Raw genomic sequence first — 16,842 nt, 5'->3', positions numbered from 1 at the left:
TCAGGTATAATACCTCTCTGAGCAGGGAAGTTCCATTTAATTAGAATAGTTAATACCCATTGAGAGACCTACTCTCTGTGCCTGTTGACTCAATTTCATCTAAAACCACCAAGCCAGTGACCATCCAATTCCACAATTGACCATATTGTGTGAATAAGTTCCTTGATTTTGTCCGCCCTGAATCTACTCCCAATCAATTGAGAGACTATTAGGAGGAATATTTTTCCCCTCGTCCCCTTTCTTTACACAATTCGTGATTTTATAAGCCTCTGTCATGTCTTCCCCATCCCCATGGCTTTTTTTGCTGAACTAAAAAGCTACAAATGATTAAGGAAGAGGCGTCAACCTTTTGACAATTTTTGTTGTTCCCCCCCTTTTTTTACTTTTTCCTGTTCTGTTCTTTCCTTTTTGAGATGGTACGCCAAAACTGTACACAGCGTTCTAAATGCACTACGCTATTGGTTTTATATGATGGCATTCCGAGACCAGCAGTTTTATTTTAAATTTATGTCCTGATTTGTTTTTCCTCCAACTATTGCTGCACATTTAGGGCTTTTCCACACTTCCCTAAAAGCTCTGGGTCTGAATGCCCCTCTTTTTTCGTCCTGAGCTTTCCCTACGAAAACCTGCTTTTTAAAACTGAATCAGAGCAAACATCATCTTTAAAGAGCAGGTTTTCGCAGGCTCTGGAACAACAACAACAACAAAAGGTCACATGGACAGAGCTTTAAATCGTGGAAAGAGCGAAGGAAAGCAAAGTGTATATAAGCCATTAGTGAAATTTAATTGAGCTGTCCATCACAACCTCGAGGTCTTTATTTGTAAAGTAAAAGACATCCCATCAGTGTATATGTCAAGTTGGGATATTTTGGTCCTAGTGTGCATTGCTTTACTTACCTTAAATCTCATTTGCACTATGGTGCCCACTCACCCAGTTTGGAGAAATTGTGCTGGATCATTACTGCTACTGTACTAGTAATTTAATGCAGTCTATAAATGGCTCATCCTGACTCATAGAATCATAGAGTTGGAAGAGACCACAAGGGCCATCGAGTCCAACCCCCTGCCAAGCAGGAAACACCATCAGAGCACTCCTGACATATGGTTGTCACGCCTCTGCTTAAAGACCTCCAAAGAAGGAGACTCCACCACACTCCACCAAACTCTGAATGATTTATGTTCTATAGCACCTGTCCTTGAGGGATTCCATGGGTTACTTCCCTCCATTGTGGGGGGAAATCAATATATTCCTACCTTCTAATCCTCTAGTCCTTTTATACCAACCTGGTGCCAACCAGATGCTGCTAGCTAAGGCTGATGGGAGTTGTAGCCCAATAACATCCTATGCCCTTTTAAAATGTGGCTCTTTTTGAGGGGGTGTTATTGGGTTGTTTTATTTTGATTATATATATATTGTGGTTTTATATGTTGATCTTGTTCTGTGACCTGAGACCTTCGGGTATAGGGTGGTATAGAACTTCAATAAATAATAACATCTGGAGGGTACCAGCTCGACGATGGCAGTCTTATACCATGACTGCTAAATTTTCTCAGGGGCAGTTGGTGAGGGCCTTCAGCAAATGGTGGGGTGTTGGGGTTTTTTGGCAACACTAATGTCTGTATCAGATTGCCCCATCCACACATTTGTTGATATTTTTAAGAATTCGAAAAGCTTGTCAAGACAGGACTTTCCTTTTTAAAAGCCATGCTGATTCCCTTCAGCGAGGCTTGTTCTTCTCTGTATTTCATAATTATATATATATATATATATATATATATATATATATATATATATAAGGCTTTCAACCAATTCATCTGAGACCAAAGTTGTTTAAGATCAAGAAACCACCCATCCACCTCCCAAGTTATGTGCCTCTGCTACAGGATTGGCGGAAGTCTCACATTGTGCTCAGCTATGGAGAAGATGAAAGCTTCTGCCTGCGCAAAGCATAGCACCACTAAAGAGAATTCCACAAGTTCCCCACAACTTGCAGATACTTCATTAATTTTCAGGGCATAAACTGAATGTACAACTTGAGGATTCTCAGGTGTGAGCTGTCTGAAACTGGTATCTTTTGAGTTTGTTAATTAGCCCTCGTCTTATTATGTGTTAATTTTTATTTTGATCAGAATATATGCTACAACATGTTTTGAGCAATGCTTTCATTTTTTAAATTAAAGGAAGCCTTCATGCCTTTTTTAATATATATGAATGCTTTCACTCTCCAATAAATCTCAGGCAATACCATGCCCAAGGGAAGATGGCATACAATCTCCTTGTAAGAAGATGAGGAAAGGGACATGAAATGATGTCAAAAGTGACTGCGCATGGAGAACAGAAAATGCAGGATTTCTAGAATTGCCTTCAAGGCAGGGTCTTGCAATTCCAGCCATGTCCTTCGTCTTTGAGGAACATGCCTGAGTGTTTATAGTGCACTGTTTATATAGATAAAGAGTACACAGAACCAAGCATAGACAGTGGAGAACCTTCCGTCTCCTGTTGCTTGAAGATCAATGAAGCCAGGAAGATCAGTGTAAAATACCCAGAACCAGAAGCAGGCAATATACAACCTGCAGGATGCCTTTTGTCCACACCTCCTAAAATGTCTGGAAGCAGCAATGGAGGGAGATGTCAGAGAGGGGAAGCTGTACAACGGCTGAGAGTATGAACTGGGACATCTCTGGTTCAAAAGTCACCTCAGCCATGATCTCGCTTGGTGGTCAAAACACTGCTTCTCGGCCTCCACTCTCTCCCTTTCACCTGCTGCTTCCTTCCCCTAATCCCTTCTTGAGCCAAGCCTTTATGCCTTGCCACTGTGATCCATGTGACGGTCACCTCCAGACTGGATTACTGTAACTCGCTCTACGTGGGGCTGCCCTTGAGACTGACCCAGAAACTCCAGCGGGTGCAGAAGGCCATGGCAAGACTCCTTACGGGGTCCTCGCTGTGGGATCACATTCACCCAGTGCTATACCAGCTGCACTGGCTCCCAGTGGAGTACAGGATCAGGTTTAAGGTGCTGGTTTTAACCTTTAAAGCCCTATACGGCCTAGGACCCTCGTAGCTACGGGACCACCTCTCCTGGTATGTCCCACGGAGGACCTTACGGTCTTCAAATAAAAACATCTTGGAGATCCGGGGCCACAGAGAGGTTAGGCTGGCCTCAACCAGAGCCAGGGCTTTTTCGGCTGTGGCTCCGATCTGGTGGAACGCTCTGCCACAAGAGATTAGGGCCCTGCGGGACTTGACATCTTTCTGCAGTGCCTGCAAGACAGAGCTCTTCCACCAGGCCTTTAGCTGAGGCACAGCCTGACCCCCTCCTTCTGTAATCCTCATAGAACTCTGGACCAATGGTTGCCATCAATTTGATTTGAAGTAATTTTTTAATGAAATGATTTTAGAATGTTGCGTTATTTTATTGTTGTTAGCCGCCCTGAGCCTGGCTTCGGCTGGGGAGGGCGGGATATAAATAAAAAATTATTATTATTATTGCTGGCATAAGCCCACAGAGATGAGATGGGGACCAGATCAGAGCAGGGAGGGAAGTGAAAGGAGGCTGCGACAAAGCACAGAGGAGCCTGAATTGGCCTCTCAATCCTACGCTAGATGAACTGTCTCCAAGAAAGTTAGCAGCGGAAAACAGTGGGGGCCTTAAATGGAAAGCTGTGAAGGGAATAGATGTTGTTCAATGCCTTCCTATATATATATGTATATATATATATATATATTTATATGTACACACACACACACACACTCGTTCATGCATACACCCAGCACTAAGTGGCAAGGACTCCACATGTCCAGTTACACACACACACACACACACACACACACACATATAGAAGCAACTCTGGAGTTTTGCAGGAATTCAAACAGGGAGATCAGGAGGAATTGTTCTCCTACACCTTTCCCCCTAAAGCCGTTTTTTCAAGATTTCTCACCGCAAAAAAAAAGTGTTTTAAAAATCAGGCAATGACACCATCTCCCCCACCCACCCGCTCTCCCCATTCCATCGTCCCGTTTGTTTGAAAAGAGAGAGAAAGAGAGAGAGACCGGATAACAAACTGTCCCTTCGGATCTGTGTCTCCTAAGGCACCGCTTCCTACTGGCCAGGAGCAATAACAGTCTGTATACTGGGCCAGTGGTTGCTGCCCCCTCTCTCCCCAGAGGAGGGGTGTGTGTGTGTGCTGTGGTTTTGTCACCCTAAGGTCACTGCTTATAGCGCTTGCGTCTTCAGCTCCACGGGTTCCCCAGGAGGCTCTGGCGGGGCGCTGGTTTCAGCTGGCCGGTCGCCTTTGAGGACAGACATACGCTCTTTGACCCCGCGCATCCGGGGGAAGAGGATGAAGTCGTAGAGGAAGCCGCCCATCACACCGCCAACAATTGGTCCAACCCAATACACCTAGAAAGTAGAGGAGGAAGCACAGAGAAAGGAGGAGCGATGAGACACAGGAGAGGCTTATAACTCTCCTTGAGCTTCAGTTACTGTTATGTACTGAAGTTCTCACCCTGGGCCAGCAGGGGGATACTGTAGATAGTTCAGGTCCACATATGCAAATAAGGGATCGAAAGTGACGTTCAGTGATTGGATAGTTACAGAAAGTTGTTACAGTTACGTTGTACTGGAGCTCTATATAAGCAGGCTGGCTGAACCCTTCAGTTCAGTTCTGTTCTGACCTGTGAATAAACAAGAGCTGTTTGGAGAATCGCTGTGTCGTCTGATATGTTCACCCACAACTTAACACTGGCGACGATGATGGGATCGATGGACATCAGAGCATAGCCAGATGCGGCCACTCTCTGAGCTGAGCTGAATCACTGAGCTGAAACACTGAGCAAAATCACGGAGCAAAACCAATTCAGAGCTGACCGTTCTGGCTAGAGCACAGTGTTCCCTCCATCGCCTCCACGTCAGCATCGGAACCATGGCTTCACTTGTGCCTCTACCGCCGTTTGCCCCAGCCTCTGAATCATGGGACTCCTACCTCGCTCGGTTCGACTGCTACCTCCAAGCCAACAAGCTGATGGAAGTATCATAGGAGCGGAAGCGGGGCCTATTCCTCAGCCTTTGTGGGCCTGGGGTGTTTGAGACGGCCCGAGCATTGGTTGCACCTGTAGCAGTCCAGGCAGCACCGTAGGACACGATTAAAGAGAAGCTCTGCAACCACTATGTGCCAAAGCCGTCCAAGATTGCTGCCCGCCATGCGTTCTACCACCGGAACCAGGCAGAGGGGGAGTCAATTAACAACTACACTGTTGCCCTCCGACAGGCTGCAATGCACTGTGAGTTCCGAGACTTAGATGATGCCCTGATGGATCGAATCGTCTGCGGGGTCCGGGACATCCGTCTGCAACGGTGTCTCCTCGCCAAGCCAAACCTCACGCTGCAGAAAGCCATTGAGGAGGCCGTGGCCTCGGAAGCTGCTGAACTATCTACAGTATCCCCCTGCTGGCCCAGGGTGAGAACTTCAGTACATAACAGTTACGAAGCTGGCAGAGCAAGGTGGTGGAGTTTGGAAGCAATACCACTTCAAATTTCAGAAGGATTGTGTGGGGGAAACAAAAGAAAACAGTTTCACTTGCTGTTCTAGTTTATTACACAAAAGGAACTTTTACATTGGTGTGTATTCAAAAAGAATGACCTCACAGACTCTAAAATAGAGAATATTAGCAACCCGTATTGTTTCCACAGCAGAAGTGACCATGAGGCAAATGAATAGGCTGCATGTTGTTATAAGAATTTGAAGGTCTTATATATATAAAATAGATTGTTATGTACTGAGTTGAATAGGATCCAAAATGCAGCAGTCTGATTGGCCCTAGAACAATAGGATTCAGAATGCAGCAGTCTGATTGGTCCACAGGAGCCACCCAATCCAGCTCCAGGTGGAAGTGAATCCGCAACCTGATTGGCCTACAGGTGAATCCCGGAATTAGCCAATCAAGTGGGGCCCATTGTGTAAATAATGTATATAAAGCAGACATTCTGGGGGAACTTCCATTCCTCCTCACCACTAATGAGCTGAATAAAGAGTATGAAATCCACTCTCGACTCCGAGTTTATTTCATAGATGTTCCTAAATGTACCAAGCAAACACATACAAATGTGTAAACCACATGTCTGAACCCCACAGAAAAGTCCTGAAACCATTTTCTCTCTCCCAAAATCACCTCAAATATTTCTCTGCAAGGTTGAAGGAAATGGGAAATCTCCCCAATGTCTCTTTCACAAATCCTGTCTTAAGAGCACATTCAAGATATGAATAGTGTGTGAGCCTGTGACCTGTGACCCGGGTTCAGGAATTGAGTAGTTATCATAACAAAAGAGTGGCCAAAACCCAGATAATGCAATCAGGTAACCTGGCAGACAGGAAGAAACAACACACCCAGATAGATTTCTGCCCCTTCTCTGATGTATTAAGGGGGTGGTCTTGGGCCACACCCCTTCTGTGATGTATGTATGATGTTTCTGGGGGTGGCCTTGGACTCCAGGGCGGGCAATTTAAAATGTCTATATAAGTGCTTGTGCGCATGGCTCGCGGTCCCTCCTGTGTGTGTGTGTTTCAACAGCTTTAATTAAATATCAGGCTTACTAGCTGCTTTGCTTCTCAATATTCTCTGGTTGGTCTCTGTTATTTTCTCCTACCCATAGAGAACCTACAAAAGGACTCTATATGGCCTCTTGGGTACCCCATAAGGGAAAAGGAGCAGGTTTTTCCCCTCATAACAATGTATATATCATGTCAGCTCTCTTAAGAATGATTGCCTGTCTTTGTCCTAAGGGCGTGTCTGCACCAATACTGTTGGCAAATTCCTTTCTCCTCTATTTGCACCTCCTGGTCCTGGGATTATTGCTCTTGGGTCTAGTATACATGTGCAAAGAGACGTAAAAGAATTATTTCAAGTTCTCTAGAAACCTTGAAGGAACAAACATGATGGATACCACCCAATATTAGTTTAGGGCTGCACCAGCTATTCCAGGATGTCCTAATTAGTGCATATAACCAGGAAAAATAGCTGGTACAAAGTTGGCACAGACTAAGGGCAGACACTTCAGGGCTTTGTTTTATTTTATTTTTAAGTGTTGGCAACTGTGTTTAAAATTATTCACGGGGCACCATAACCTGCTCCCCTATGAGGTGACCTGAAGATATTGACATGGGAGTCTTCTGCTTGGGTTATCTTCATTTTATCTGGGGTGACACAGAGTTCTAGGGTGCTTCCATGTCACCCTTGACCCAAATACTCCTTTGAACCAGACACAATAATTGAACCCGTCTCCAATCTGAGCTTTGCATCTGCAGAGATCTACTAGGTGTCCTGCTCAGCACTGCCTTCATGAAGGATGGATTTTCAGGGAGAGGAATAATAATAATAATAATAATAATAATAACAATAATAATAATAAATTTATTCATACCCCACCCATCTGGCTGGGTAGGAGGGGCAACCCTAGAATATGTGAAACAGAGCCTTGGAGGAATCCGGCCTGATCAGCTCAGAGCTTTCTCCACAACCCTTAGCTTGATATGTTGTTACACACCTGATTATGAATAAGCCTGCTTTCTTACCCCCAAACCCTCTCCTTACCCAGTGGTTGGTGAAATTGCGGGTGATGACAGCCGGGGCGAAGGATCGGGCAGGATTCATGCCAGCTCCTGTGAAGTACATCTGCAAGACAGTAAGGTTAGAATGGAGAAACTGTTTCCCCCCATGTCCCTGGACCCCAAGCAGGTCCAATTTCTTTTCTAAAGGCTGACACCACACCAAGCTGTCAATTTCAGTGTCTCGTTTTCTTAGTCTTTAAGTCAGTTCTTGCATATCAGTTTCTGGTTGGTTGGTTGGTTTTAGAATCCACAATGAATTTTGTCCACGTTTTAGTGCAAATTTTGCCCAACACATACATTTTTGCAAAGCAAGTTTCATGAATATAATGTTTGCATGTTTTTCCCCCACTAGTGTGTACATTTCAATGCAAACTTTACCCTAGGATATACATATTTGTATGCCTTACTAGGTCAGAGAATTTCATTGCAAAATTCTGAGAACTGCACATTTTGAAGGACGGCTACATTTCAGTTTGCATATTATTTTAGAAAGTGCAAATTATGTGTGTTTGCCTTTAAATGTGAATCGAATTGAATTCATTCCCCATTCCAGCTAAAGGCTTGGTGGGATTTATATATGATCCCGTAGCTTTCTGTCACATCCTCTGCTAAAATGCAGTGATATGGACGGTCAACAAACACCATAATATTTCCCTTTTTCCAGCAGCTGTGATTCACTCTGAATGTCTCAGTATTGCTCTATTTGTACTCCCATATATGGCCACTCCCATATTGGGAAATCCTTTTGATCACATGCGAAAAGGCCCCCATAATCTCGACAGCAAGGCAGCCAACATGATCTGTTGCATTGCAAACTGATGGAAAAGTAGGTTTGTGCTAAAGCATGGGCAGGGCATAGCTGTCAACCGGTCCCTTATTTGGCGGGAAACTTCCTTATCCCAGCACCATGTCCCGCTGCTTTCCTGGATTGATGATTTCCCTTAAATTTCCCGGGTTTCATGCTCGCCCGGCTCAGGAGGGAAGCAGCGGCTCGGGATCCTCCGCCTCGAAAGAGCGAGCACACAAGCTGCCGCATCTCCGTCTCTCCCTTTTCCCCTCAGGTGCATGTTGTGAAAGACGGGTGGCGGCGGACAGGCAGGCAGCCCCTCTCTTGCGAGGCTTCCGCTGCTCTGCCAGGGGGAGCCGGAGGCGGCGGCAGCCTGAGGGAGGAGGAAAAGGGGAGGGACACAGAAGGCCAGCGCTTCAGCGGCCACCGCGGTACCGCAACCACCTCATGCCAAGCTTGCGGGCGGCATGGGCGAGAGTCTCTCTCCCTCCCTCTCGGGTGGGGAAGGGCCGATGGAACTCATAAGCTAAGCAAAATCCCTTATTTGCGCTGCTGATCCCTTATTTTCGAGGCTGCTGGTCCCTTATTTTCATATCTGTAAATTGACAGCTATGGAGGAGGGCAGCACAGCGCTATGTGTGGGGCTGTTCACAGAACCGAGATAGAAGTACGCATGGCTAATATGAAGGTAATCTGGCCCTGTCTTGCTGTGCAAATAGGCTACATCTGGTACCACATCTGTGCATCTTGCACAGAGTCATTACCCCAAAGAGGTGTCCAAGAGTGAGGGAGAATCCCACAGCCAACGCTACAGATCCCATGCGCCCGTTACGTCTCTCGTCATAGGTGGCGAAAATGCAGAGGACGAACTGTAAGGTCAGGAAGATCTCCACGACTGTAGCTTGGCTTACGTTTACACTGGGGTGTATCTGAAATCAGGGAGACACAAAGGAGGACAGAACCATGAGGAAACGACAGAAGCCCACACCTCATTCCTTCCCCCTACTACTGTTCTGACCATGCAATAAGCTTCATAGCATAATTATTGACATGGTGTCCAGAACTTTGCAGTTTACAATACGGAAGGCAACTCTCACGGCATCTTTTCCATGCCTAGCAAATATTGATGGAGCTAATCAAAAGTTAAGGGACGCGGGTGGCGCTGTGGGTTATACCACAGAGCCTGGGGCTTGCCGATCGGAAGGTCGGCAGTTCAAATCCCCGCAATGGGGTGAGCTCCCGTTGCTCGGTCCCTGCTCCTGCCAACCTAGCAGCTCGAAAGCACCTCAAAGTGCAAGTAGATAAATATATACCGCTCCAGCGGGAAGGTAAACGGCGTTTCCGTGCGCTGCACTGGTTCGCCAGAAATGGCTTAGTCATGCTGGCCACATGACCCAGAAGCTGTACGCCGGCTCCCTCAGCCAATAAAGCGAGATGAGCGTCACAACCCTAGAGTCGTCCGAGACTGGACCTAATGGTCAAGGGTCCCTTTACCTTTACTAATCAAAAGTTGGATGTAGAGATTTGGGCAAAGCATTTACCAGGTGGCAATGCGGAGGTCTGTCTGTCAGACTTGGTGCCAGTGGTGTTAGGAGTTGACCGAGGCAACAGAAGTGAATCATAGAATCATAGAATCATAGAGTTGGAAGAGACCACAAGGGCCATCGAGTCCAACCCCCTGCCAAGCAGGAAACACCACCAGAACACTCCTGACATATGGTTGTCAAGCCTCTGCTTAAAGACCTCCAAAGAATGAGACTCCACCACACTCCTTGGCAGCAAATTCCACTGTCGAACAGTGAAGGGAGGCAAGGGAGAAAAGTAGGTTAAAAAAAGCACCAGGAAGCCTTTGTAGGGACCAGGGAATATTAGTGACTTGATCTGGTTGACTGATGTAAAGACATGCCAGTTCCCTCCAGAGCTGAGTGGTGACAGAATCCTACCCATCAAGTCTCAGGTATATACCATAAGCCCAGCAAAGGTGCAAGTCATGACACTGTCATGACACTGGAGCTTCAGACTCCAATTAGTGAGAGTCCACATAGTTTAAGACACTATTTCACTCGCTTAAAATGCATTAATGATGATATGCTTTTACTCTTCAAGGGCTATATGACTAATTCTAGGTTAGTTTTAACACCCTAGGCAAATACAGAATAATTCAGCTGGTGGGTACCCCCCAAAAAGCCTTCTAATTTGACCACCAGCCCTCCATACCCTCACAAAAGTAGGAGAAGATTGCTGCATGCCACCCCAATTTCTGAGTGATGCAAGAGTCCAGGGGTTCCAGGCATGTTTACCCAGGGTTCATGTTTCCTTTGGGAAATGAGGCACAGAGGAGACTGTGGTGTCTTTATGATATGTGGTTTATTTACACATATATACAACCTGAGCCTATGATAGAGGGGTTCATAGCAGTGGCACCCCAAGCGGGTCTTGCTTCTCCCATAGCAGCAGCCGTGGCTTCAGGACAGAAATTAGCCGCGGCTTTCCATCTTGCCGCCTTTACCAGACTGCAACCTTTATCCTCCAGGTCACATCCCAGCCAACTCTAAAGCCTCTAAACTTTGGCTTTTGTCTTCTAACTCTGAGTTGAGGGAGGGCCCCTTCCTATTTGCCATCTGGGGCAGAGCTTTCCTAATGGCCCATCACCACAGGCAATTTCCTCATTGGGAAACTAGCCCGGCTTAATATTTTAACAATTGCTGAATCCAGAGGTTCAGTGTCTGGCACCCAGAAACTAATAACATGAGGGAGCCTGAAACTCATAACACAGAGGAGTCTGGCACCCACAGGGGAGTCTGGCACCCACAAAGTTCTAACAACACCCCCCCCCCCGGCGTGGTTGCTCGAGAGTGAACAGGCAAGATCCCCACTGGTCTTTGCAAAGGGTTTATTATTGCTGCAAAAACATTTACAGTGCAGAACGTCCAGTGGCGTAGCGTGGGGGGTGCAGGGGGGGCCGGCCGCACCGGGCGCAACATCTGGGGGGGGGGGCGCTCGCACTCGTAGCTCTCTGCCCCTACCTGGCTCACTCACTCTCTCTCACTGCAGTGCTGGCTGTGCGAATCCGATCCGAGCTGCCGGGTCGCCGCCCACTGTGGAGGGGAGGGTGTCAGGCGTGCGTGCAGTGCGGAGAGAGAGTGAGGGATTATCTGGGGGAGGGACAGTGCAGCGGGGGGGGGGGGGCGCAAATTACTTGCCTTGCCCCGGGTTAGGGGCAAATTACTTGCCTTGCCCCGGGTGCTGACAACCCACGCTACGCCACTGAGAACGTCTCAATTCCATGTCTTGCTCAGTCACTAGCAGAATCTGAGAGTGGGCAGTCCTTGAACTTTCCCCAGCAGAGTAGTCTCTTGACCCCCAGCCGACGCCCCCCTCTCTGTGCGTAAACCTACTGCGCAGAGAGGGCGTGGCTAAAGGGGGACCTGCCTCCCCCCCCCCCGCTTTGCTCATGCACGGTGTCTTGGCTCTCTCTTGCATCCTCCGAGCCCTGTATCTCTTCCCCACTAAAGGCAGGGCTTCCCTCCTCCATGGAGGAAGTGCTGCTTCTCACGAAGTTTGGAGGCTTCCTGTAACCCAACTGCCCTTCCACCTCTCACCTCTGAGCCGATGGCAGTTCCCTGACACCCCACTATAAAACACCCTATGCAAATTGAGACCACTGTGTGGAAAAAGTAGGGAGCAGATAAGAATGCCCTTGGACAAAGAGTGTTATCATATTACAGTGGTACCTCGGGTTACATACGCTTCAGGTTACAGACTCCGCTAACCCAGAAATAGTGCTTCAGGTTAAGAACTTTGCTTCAGGATGAGAACAGAAATTGTGTTCCGGCGGCGCAGCAGCAGCAGCGGGAGGCCCCATTAGCTAAAGTGATGCTTCAGGTTAAGAACAGTTTCAGGTTAAGAACGGACCTTTGGAACGAATTAAGTACTTAACCCGAGGTACCACTGTATATATTCCATCTTATTCCAAGAAGTTCAGACTAATCTGCACCCTGTGGGATAGACTAAGAAGAGAGAGAGTGGATATTTCATGAAGAGAGGAATGGCAGCTAAAAATATGCGAGTACTTGGAGCTCGCGAAAATTACAGAGTCAATAAGAAATAAATCAACAAAGTTAAAAAAGAATGGGAATGTTTTAACAAGTATTTGATGAAACAAGGTTCCAATATTAAGACTTGGCTGTGCTTTGAATAACTCTGCAAATAGGGAAATGTCTTTTATTCATTCCAAGATGAGGATAAATAATTAAACACGGGGTATAAAACAGGAAAACTTGAACCAAAACCGTAAAGAGGCAGAAGGATGTCAATAACATAATAAATGGTAAAGGGATTCAATCCAAACTGAAGGTTAGAATATACAATAAATATCAATATAGGTTTGAATTATATTCAACAGTATTTATCAGTAGATAGGTATTCTTATTGTTTAAGGTGTCATTTTGATATAGTTATTTTTTTCTTTATTTTCTTTTTAATTTTTCTTTTTTCTGCCCCCCTTCTTTTTCTTCTCCTCTTCTTTTTATGTGTTTATCGGTTATGTATGTATGATTTTGCTAATAATAAAAAGACAAAGAAAGAAAAAAGAAGAGGAGAGAGGGTGGCTGCAAGCAAGTGTTTTCTCCTGAGCTTTGTGGCTCGAGTGATAATAGGTTCTGGTCCAACCACTGCACCACACTGCCTCCCTTGACATTAATTTAGCAAGTGTGCCAAGCTATGTGCTGCAGCAGGAATTGGGAACTTTTCCTCCTGTGATCTGTCAGGGGGAAACCAAAGCCATCTGTAAAAACTAGAGCCCAAAACAAGTGGCAGGAGGCAGAGCCAAAAGAGAGAAAACACACACCACCCCCCATTTTTGTTTCTCTTTTTACCACCCCACCCTACCCCACCTTGTTGCCTGCATGGAATTAGGCTAAGGGCGACATAAGCCTAAATACAGTGGTACCTCAGGTTAAGAACTTAATTCGTTCTGGAGGTCCGTTCTTAACCTGAAACAGTTTTTAACCTGAGGCACCACTTTAGCTAATGGGGCCTCCCGCTGCTGCCATGCGATTTCTGTTCTCATCCTGAAGCAAAGTTCTTAACCCAAGGTACTATTTCTGGGTTAGTGGAGTCTGTAACCTGAAGCGTATGTAACCCGAGGTACCACTGTACTTAATTTGTTCCGGAGGTTCGTTCTTAACCTGAAACTGTTCTTAACCTGAGGCACCACTTTAGCTAATGGGGCCTCCCGCTGCCACTGTGCCACCGCCATGCGATTTCTGTTCTCATCCTGAAGCAAAGTTCTTAACCCGAGGTACTATTTCTGGGTTAGTGGAGTCTGTAACCTGAAGCATCTGTAACCTGAAGCATCTGTAACCCGAGGTACCACTGTAGCTCTCTTCAATTTTCTCATCATCATCCATCCTTGAATTATTTGCAGGGGTGGTGGTAAAGGTAAAGGTAAAGGTACCCCTACCCGTACGGGCCAGTCGTGTCCGACTCTAGGGTTGTGCGCCCATCTCACTTAAAAGGCCGGGGGCCAGCGCTGTCCGCAGACACTTCTGGGTCACGTGGCCAGCGTGACGAAGCTGCTCTGGCAAGCCAGCACCAGCGCAGCACAAGGAAATGCCGTTTACCTTCCCGCTAGTAAGCGGTCCCTATTTATCTACTTGCACCCGGGGGTGCTTTTGAACTGCTAGGTTGGCAGGCGCTGGGACCGAGCAACAGGAGCGCACCCCGCCGCGGGGATTCGAACCGCCGACCTGATGATCGGCAAGTCCTAGGCGCTGAGGTTTTACCCACAGCGCCACCCACGTCCCATCTGGGGTGGTGGTAAGGGGGCACCTAATTAAACCCACAAGCCCAATTCCCTGCCCCCCTGCCCTAGCTAAGAAGGCTAGGACTGCTTTGAATTATCTGTCAAGCCTGGGTTGGACCTTGGTTTTATTTTTCCATCATGTCCACCAGGGGCATTGTGGGAAATTTAAATGGCAGCCGGAGTTAGGCACTTGGTGCCACTGACCATACAGGACCATGAAAAATAAAGTGTTTTGCCCCACCCATCGTCCCCTGAGGGGGGGTGTTAGTGGTGATCCCTGCCTAGCAGTTGCCCCAGGCTCTAGGTGCTAGCGCTGAATCTGCTATCTCTCCTTCAATACACCCAAAAAGTGTTTGGATAAACATTCTATTTCTTTTAAACAACCTGCAGCCTCCCTGGAGAAAAGGGGAATTTGAAATCATGACTGCATCTCCATTAGGAATTTATGTCTGACCTTCATGCAACAAAGCTTGGGGGAAGGTAGGTTCAACCTAGTGGAGAAAAAATGCTCTGCAAATGTTAATTTTTTTGTTTGTATACATACTCTTACTTTATGGGTTTTTTTTTTGTTTTTTTTTTGGTAGATCTTAAATCCCTAGACTCATCTCTTTATCTTTGTTGCTCTAGATGCTTTCGCTTTCTTAATCACTGAGTGGACCAAAATTTAAGCTAGCCTATTTTAAGCGTAGGTACCAGGTCTTGACATCTTTGGCTGAGTTATCCCAAACTTCATCCCAGTCCTACCTGAATCAAATGTCTCCAGCTGAAGCTGTGAAGCACTGCATTAAAAAAACAAACAAAAAACCAGAGCCAAAATCCTTTAGACTGGCCTAGAACAGATTGATGTAATTTCTGAAGGAAGTGTAAATTCTGACAATCCAAACATGTTTCTAGGGAAGCCTAAATCACACCAACAGGCAGAGTAAGAAATCTGAACATCTGGCATCAAACCAACATCTCTGAGGTGGAAGCATCTAAATTTAAATAAGGAGAAGGACTCCTGATACAAAATTGATTTGGGAAATTTAAATTTCAGCTATGGTCATTTGCCAGCTTCTTTGGCAGTTCTGCTCTCAACTCCATAAAGGAACAGTCATGTAGTCAGTTATTACGGTACCTAAAATATACCACATTCCTCCATTAGCTCCCGAGACAGACGGATGCCGAAAAACCAACTAGTAATTCTGGGTTTCCTTTAAACCGTTCTGTTAGGAGAATGAACTGAGCTATCAGATCACATGCGGTTGAGGGAGTTTTGAGAGGAACAACCCACAGCCCATGAAACAATGGGAGGTGTTCATTACGGGCACAAGCTTAAATTTTATGAAAACCTGCCGCAGTGCAAATCCCATTTAACTCAGCGGGACATACTTCTGACTAAGTAAACGTATTTAGGATTGGGCTCTTTGTGAGCTACAAACGACAAAACATCCTCCCAAGAAGCTAAGTTGATCTTGAAATAAAGATAGAATCATTATAAAACCAGCAGATTATTTAGGTGTGGGCTTCAACAGATGACAGGCCTTTTCATGCCTAAGGGTTAAGTTGCCTTTTTTCTTAAATCAATATATAACGCAAACATAAAACCTTTATTGGCTGCAAGATTCCTCTTCTGCATTCTGTCTGGCAGTTAACAACGTTCACATGCATGGCGCTCATCCAGCTGGCAGAAGCCACAAAGGCGTTTGTTCGCTTGATGCGTGGAAAACCTACGTATAGCCCAAGCCGACACTTATGAAGTCCCATTATGCTGTCTTCATGACACAATCATCCTCAAATATTCCTCTCTCGCATTCCTTTGTGATCCTCCTCAGTTCCCTCACAGTACACACACATATACACACACATGTACACACACACACATCAGGTGCCACCCAGTTATGAAGCCAAAGTCATGTTGACAAGCTGTCAATCAAAGATAGCAGCTGAGACAAATGTTTCATGCATCTCCCACAAATGCATGTAGAGTCCGGCTCCAGGCCCTATGCTAGTGGGTTGTTTCCTTCCTAGATCTCGGGACTCAAGACTCCTTATGAATCCCTCTCCTCCTTCTAGCACCCTTGGGATTGTCCCTAATAACTCAGAATTAAAAACCCCCCACTATGCTATGCAATCAGTGGAGCTCTCGCATGCAGCAATATGACCTTCTGGATGTTTAGATTATAGGGGTGCCACCCTCCTCAAACACCCTCTGCCCGATCCAGTTACCGTGTTGAGTGCCAGGTTACCCCGCAACGCTGCTGGCGTGACTCCGTAAAGCACGGCTGCGCCGGCCACTCCTCCCAGCAGCTGGGCAACCATGTAGAAGATGGCGCGGAACAGGGAGAGCTGTGAGCCCAGCAGGAAGGCCATGGTGACGGCTGGGTTGATGTGCGCTCCGCTCACGTGGCCTAGAGACTGCACCATGGTGGCCGCCACCAAGCCGAAAGCCAAGGCCACCAGCAGAACGTTCAGGGGGCCGACCACCCAGCGTAGCGAGGCCCCCAGGCCGAAAAAGACATAGAACATGGTGCCGAAGAACTCGGCAAAGACAGCCCTCCAGAAGGAGGAGGAACGCGCCTCCCACATGGCGAGGCAGGACGGCGGTGGAGGTGCGGTGCGCAGCGGCAGCAGGGCAGTCTCCAAGCTCCTCTCTGCTGCT

The 16,842-nt window shown here is 46.7% G+C and overlaps 1 protein-coding gene across 1 annotated transcript; it reads right to left on the bottom strand.

The window, feature by feature from the left end:
* Positions 1-4,020: 4,020 nt before the first annotated feature.
* MIP (major intrinsic protein of lens fiber) lies at positions 4,021-16,842 on the bottom strand. The gene is made up of 4 exons (XM_083428013.1): positions 16,410-16,842; positions 9,160-9,324; positions 7,592-7,672; positions 4,021-4,403 (listed from the first exon to the last, which is right to left on the bottom strand). Exons 1-4 carry the CDS (start codon positions 16,767-16,769, stop codon positions 4,218-4,220), a joined length of 792 nt encoding a protein of 263 aa, XP_083284139.1. The 5' UTR covers positions 16,770-16,842; the 3' UTR covers positions 4,021-4,217.

This window comes from Podarcis tiliguerta, assembly GCF_965153285.1.
Source record: "Podarcis tiliguerta genome assembly, chromosome: 2".
In the NCBI taxonomy this organism is placed as follows: Eukaryota; Metazoa; Chordata; class Lepidosauria; order Squamata; family Lacertidae; genus Podarcis; species Podarcis tiliguerta.
Note: the sequence above shows the minus strand (reverse complement) of the source record. Positions and strands in the feature narration are given on the sequence as shown.

Excerpts from the sequence above, each read along its gene's own strand:
- MIP (XM_083428013.1), bottom strand. The coding sequence starts at position 16,769 with ATGTGGGAGGCGCGTTCCTCCTCCTTCTGGAGGGCTGTCTTTGCCGAG. Across the intron at positions 9,325-16,409 it reads GTAACCTGGCACTCAACACG|ATACACCCCAGTGTAAACGT; the intron begins GTAACTGGATCG and ends CCCTGATTTCAG. Across the intron at positions 4,404-7,591 it reads GCAATTTCACCAACCACTGG|GTGTATTGGGTTGGACCAAT; the intron begins GTAAGGAGAGGG and ends TCTACTTTCTAG.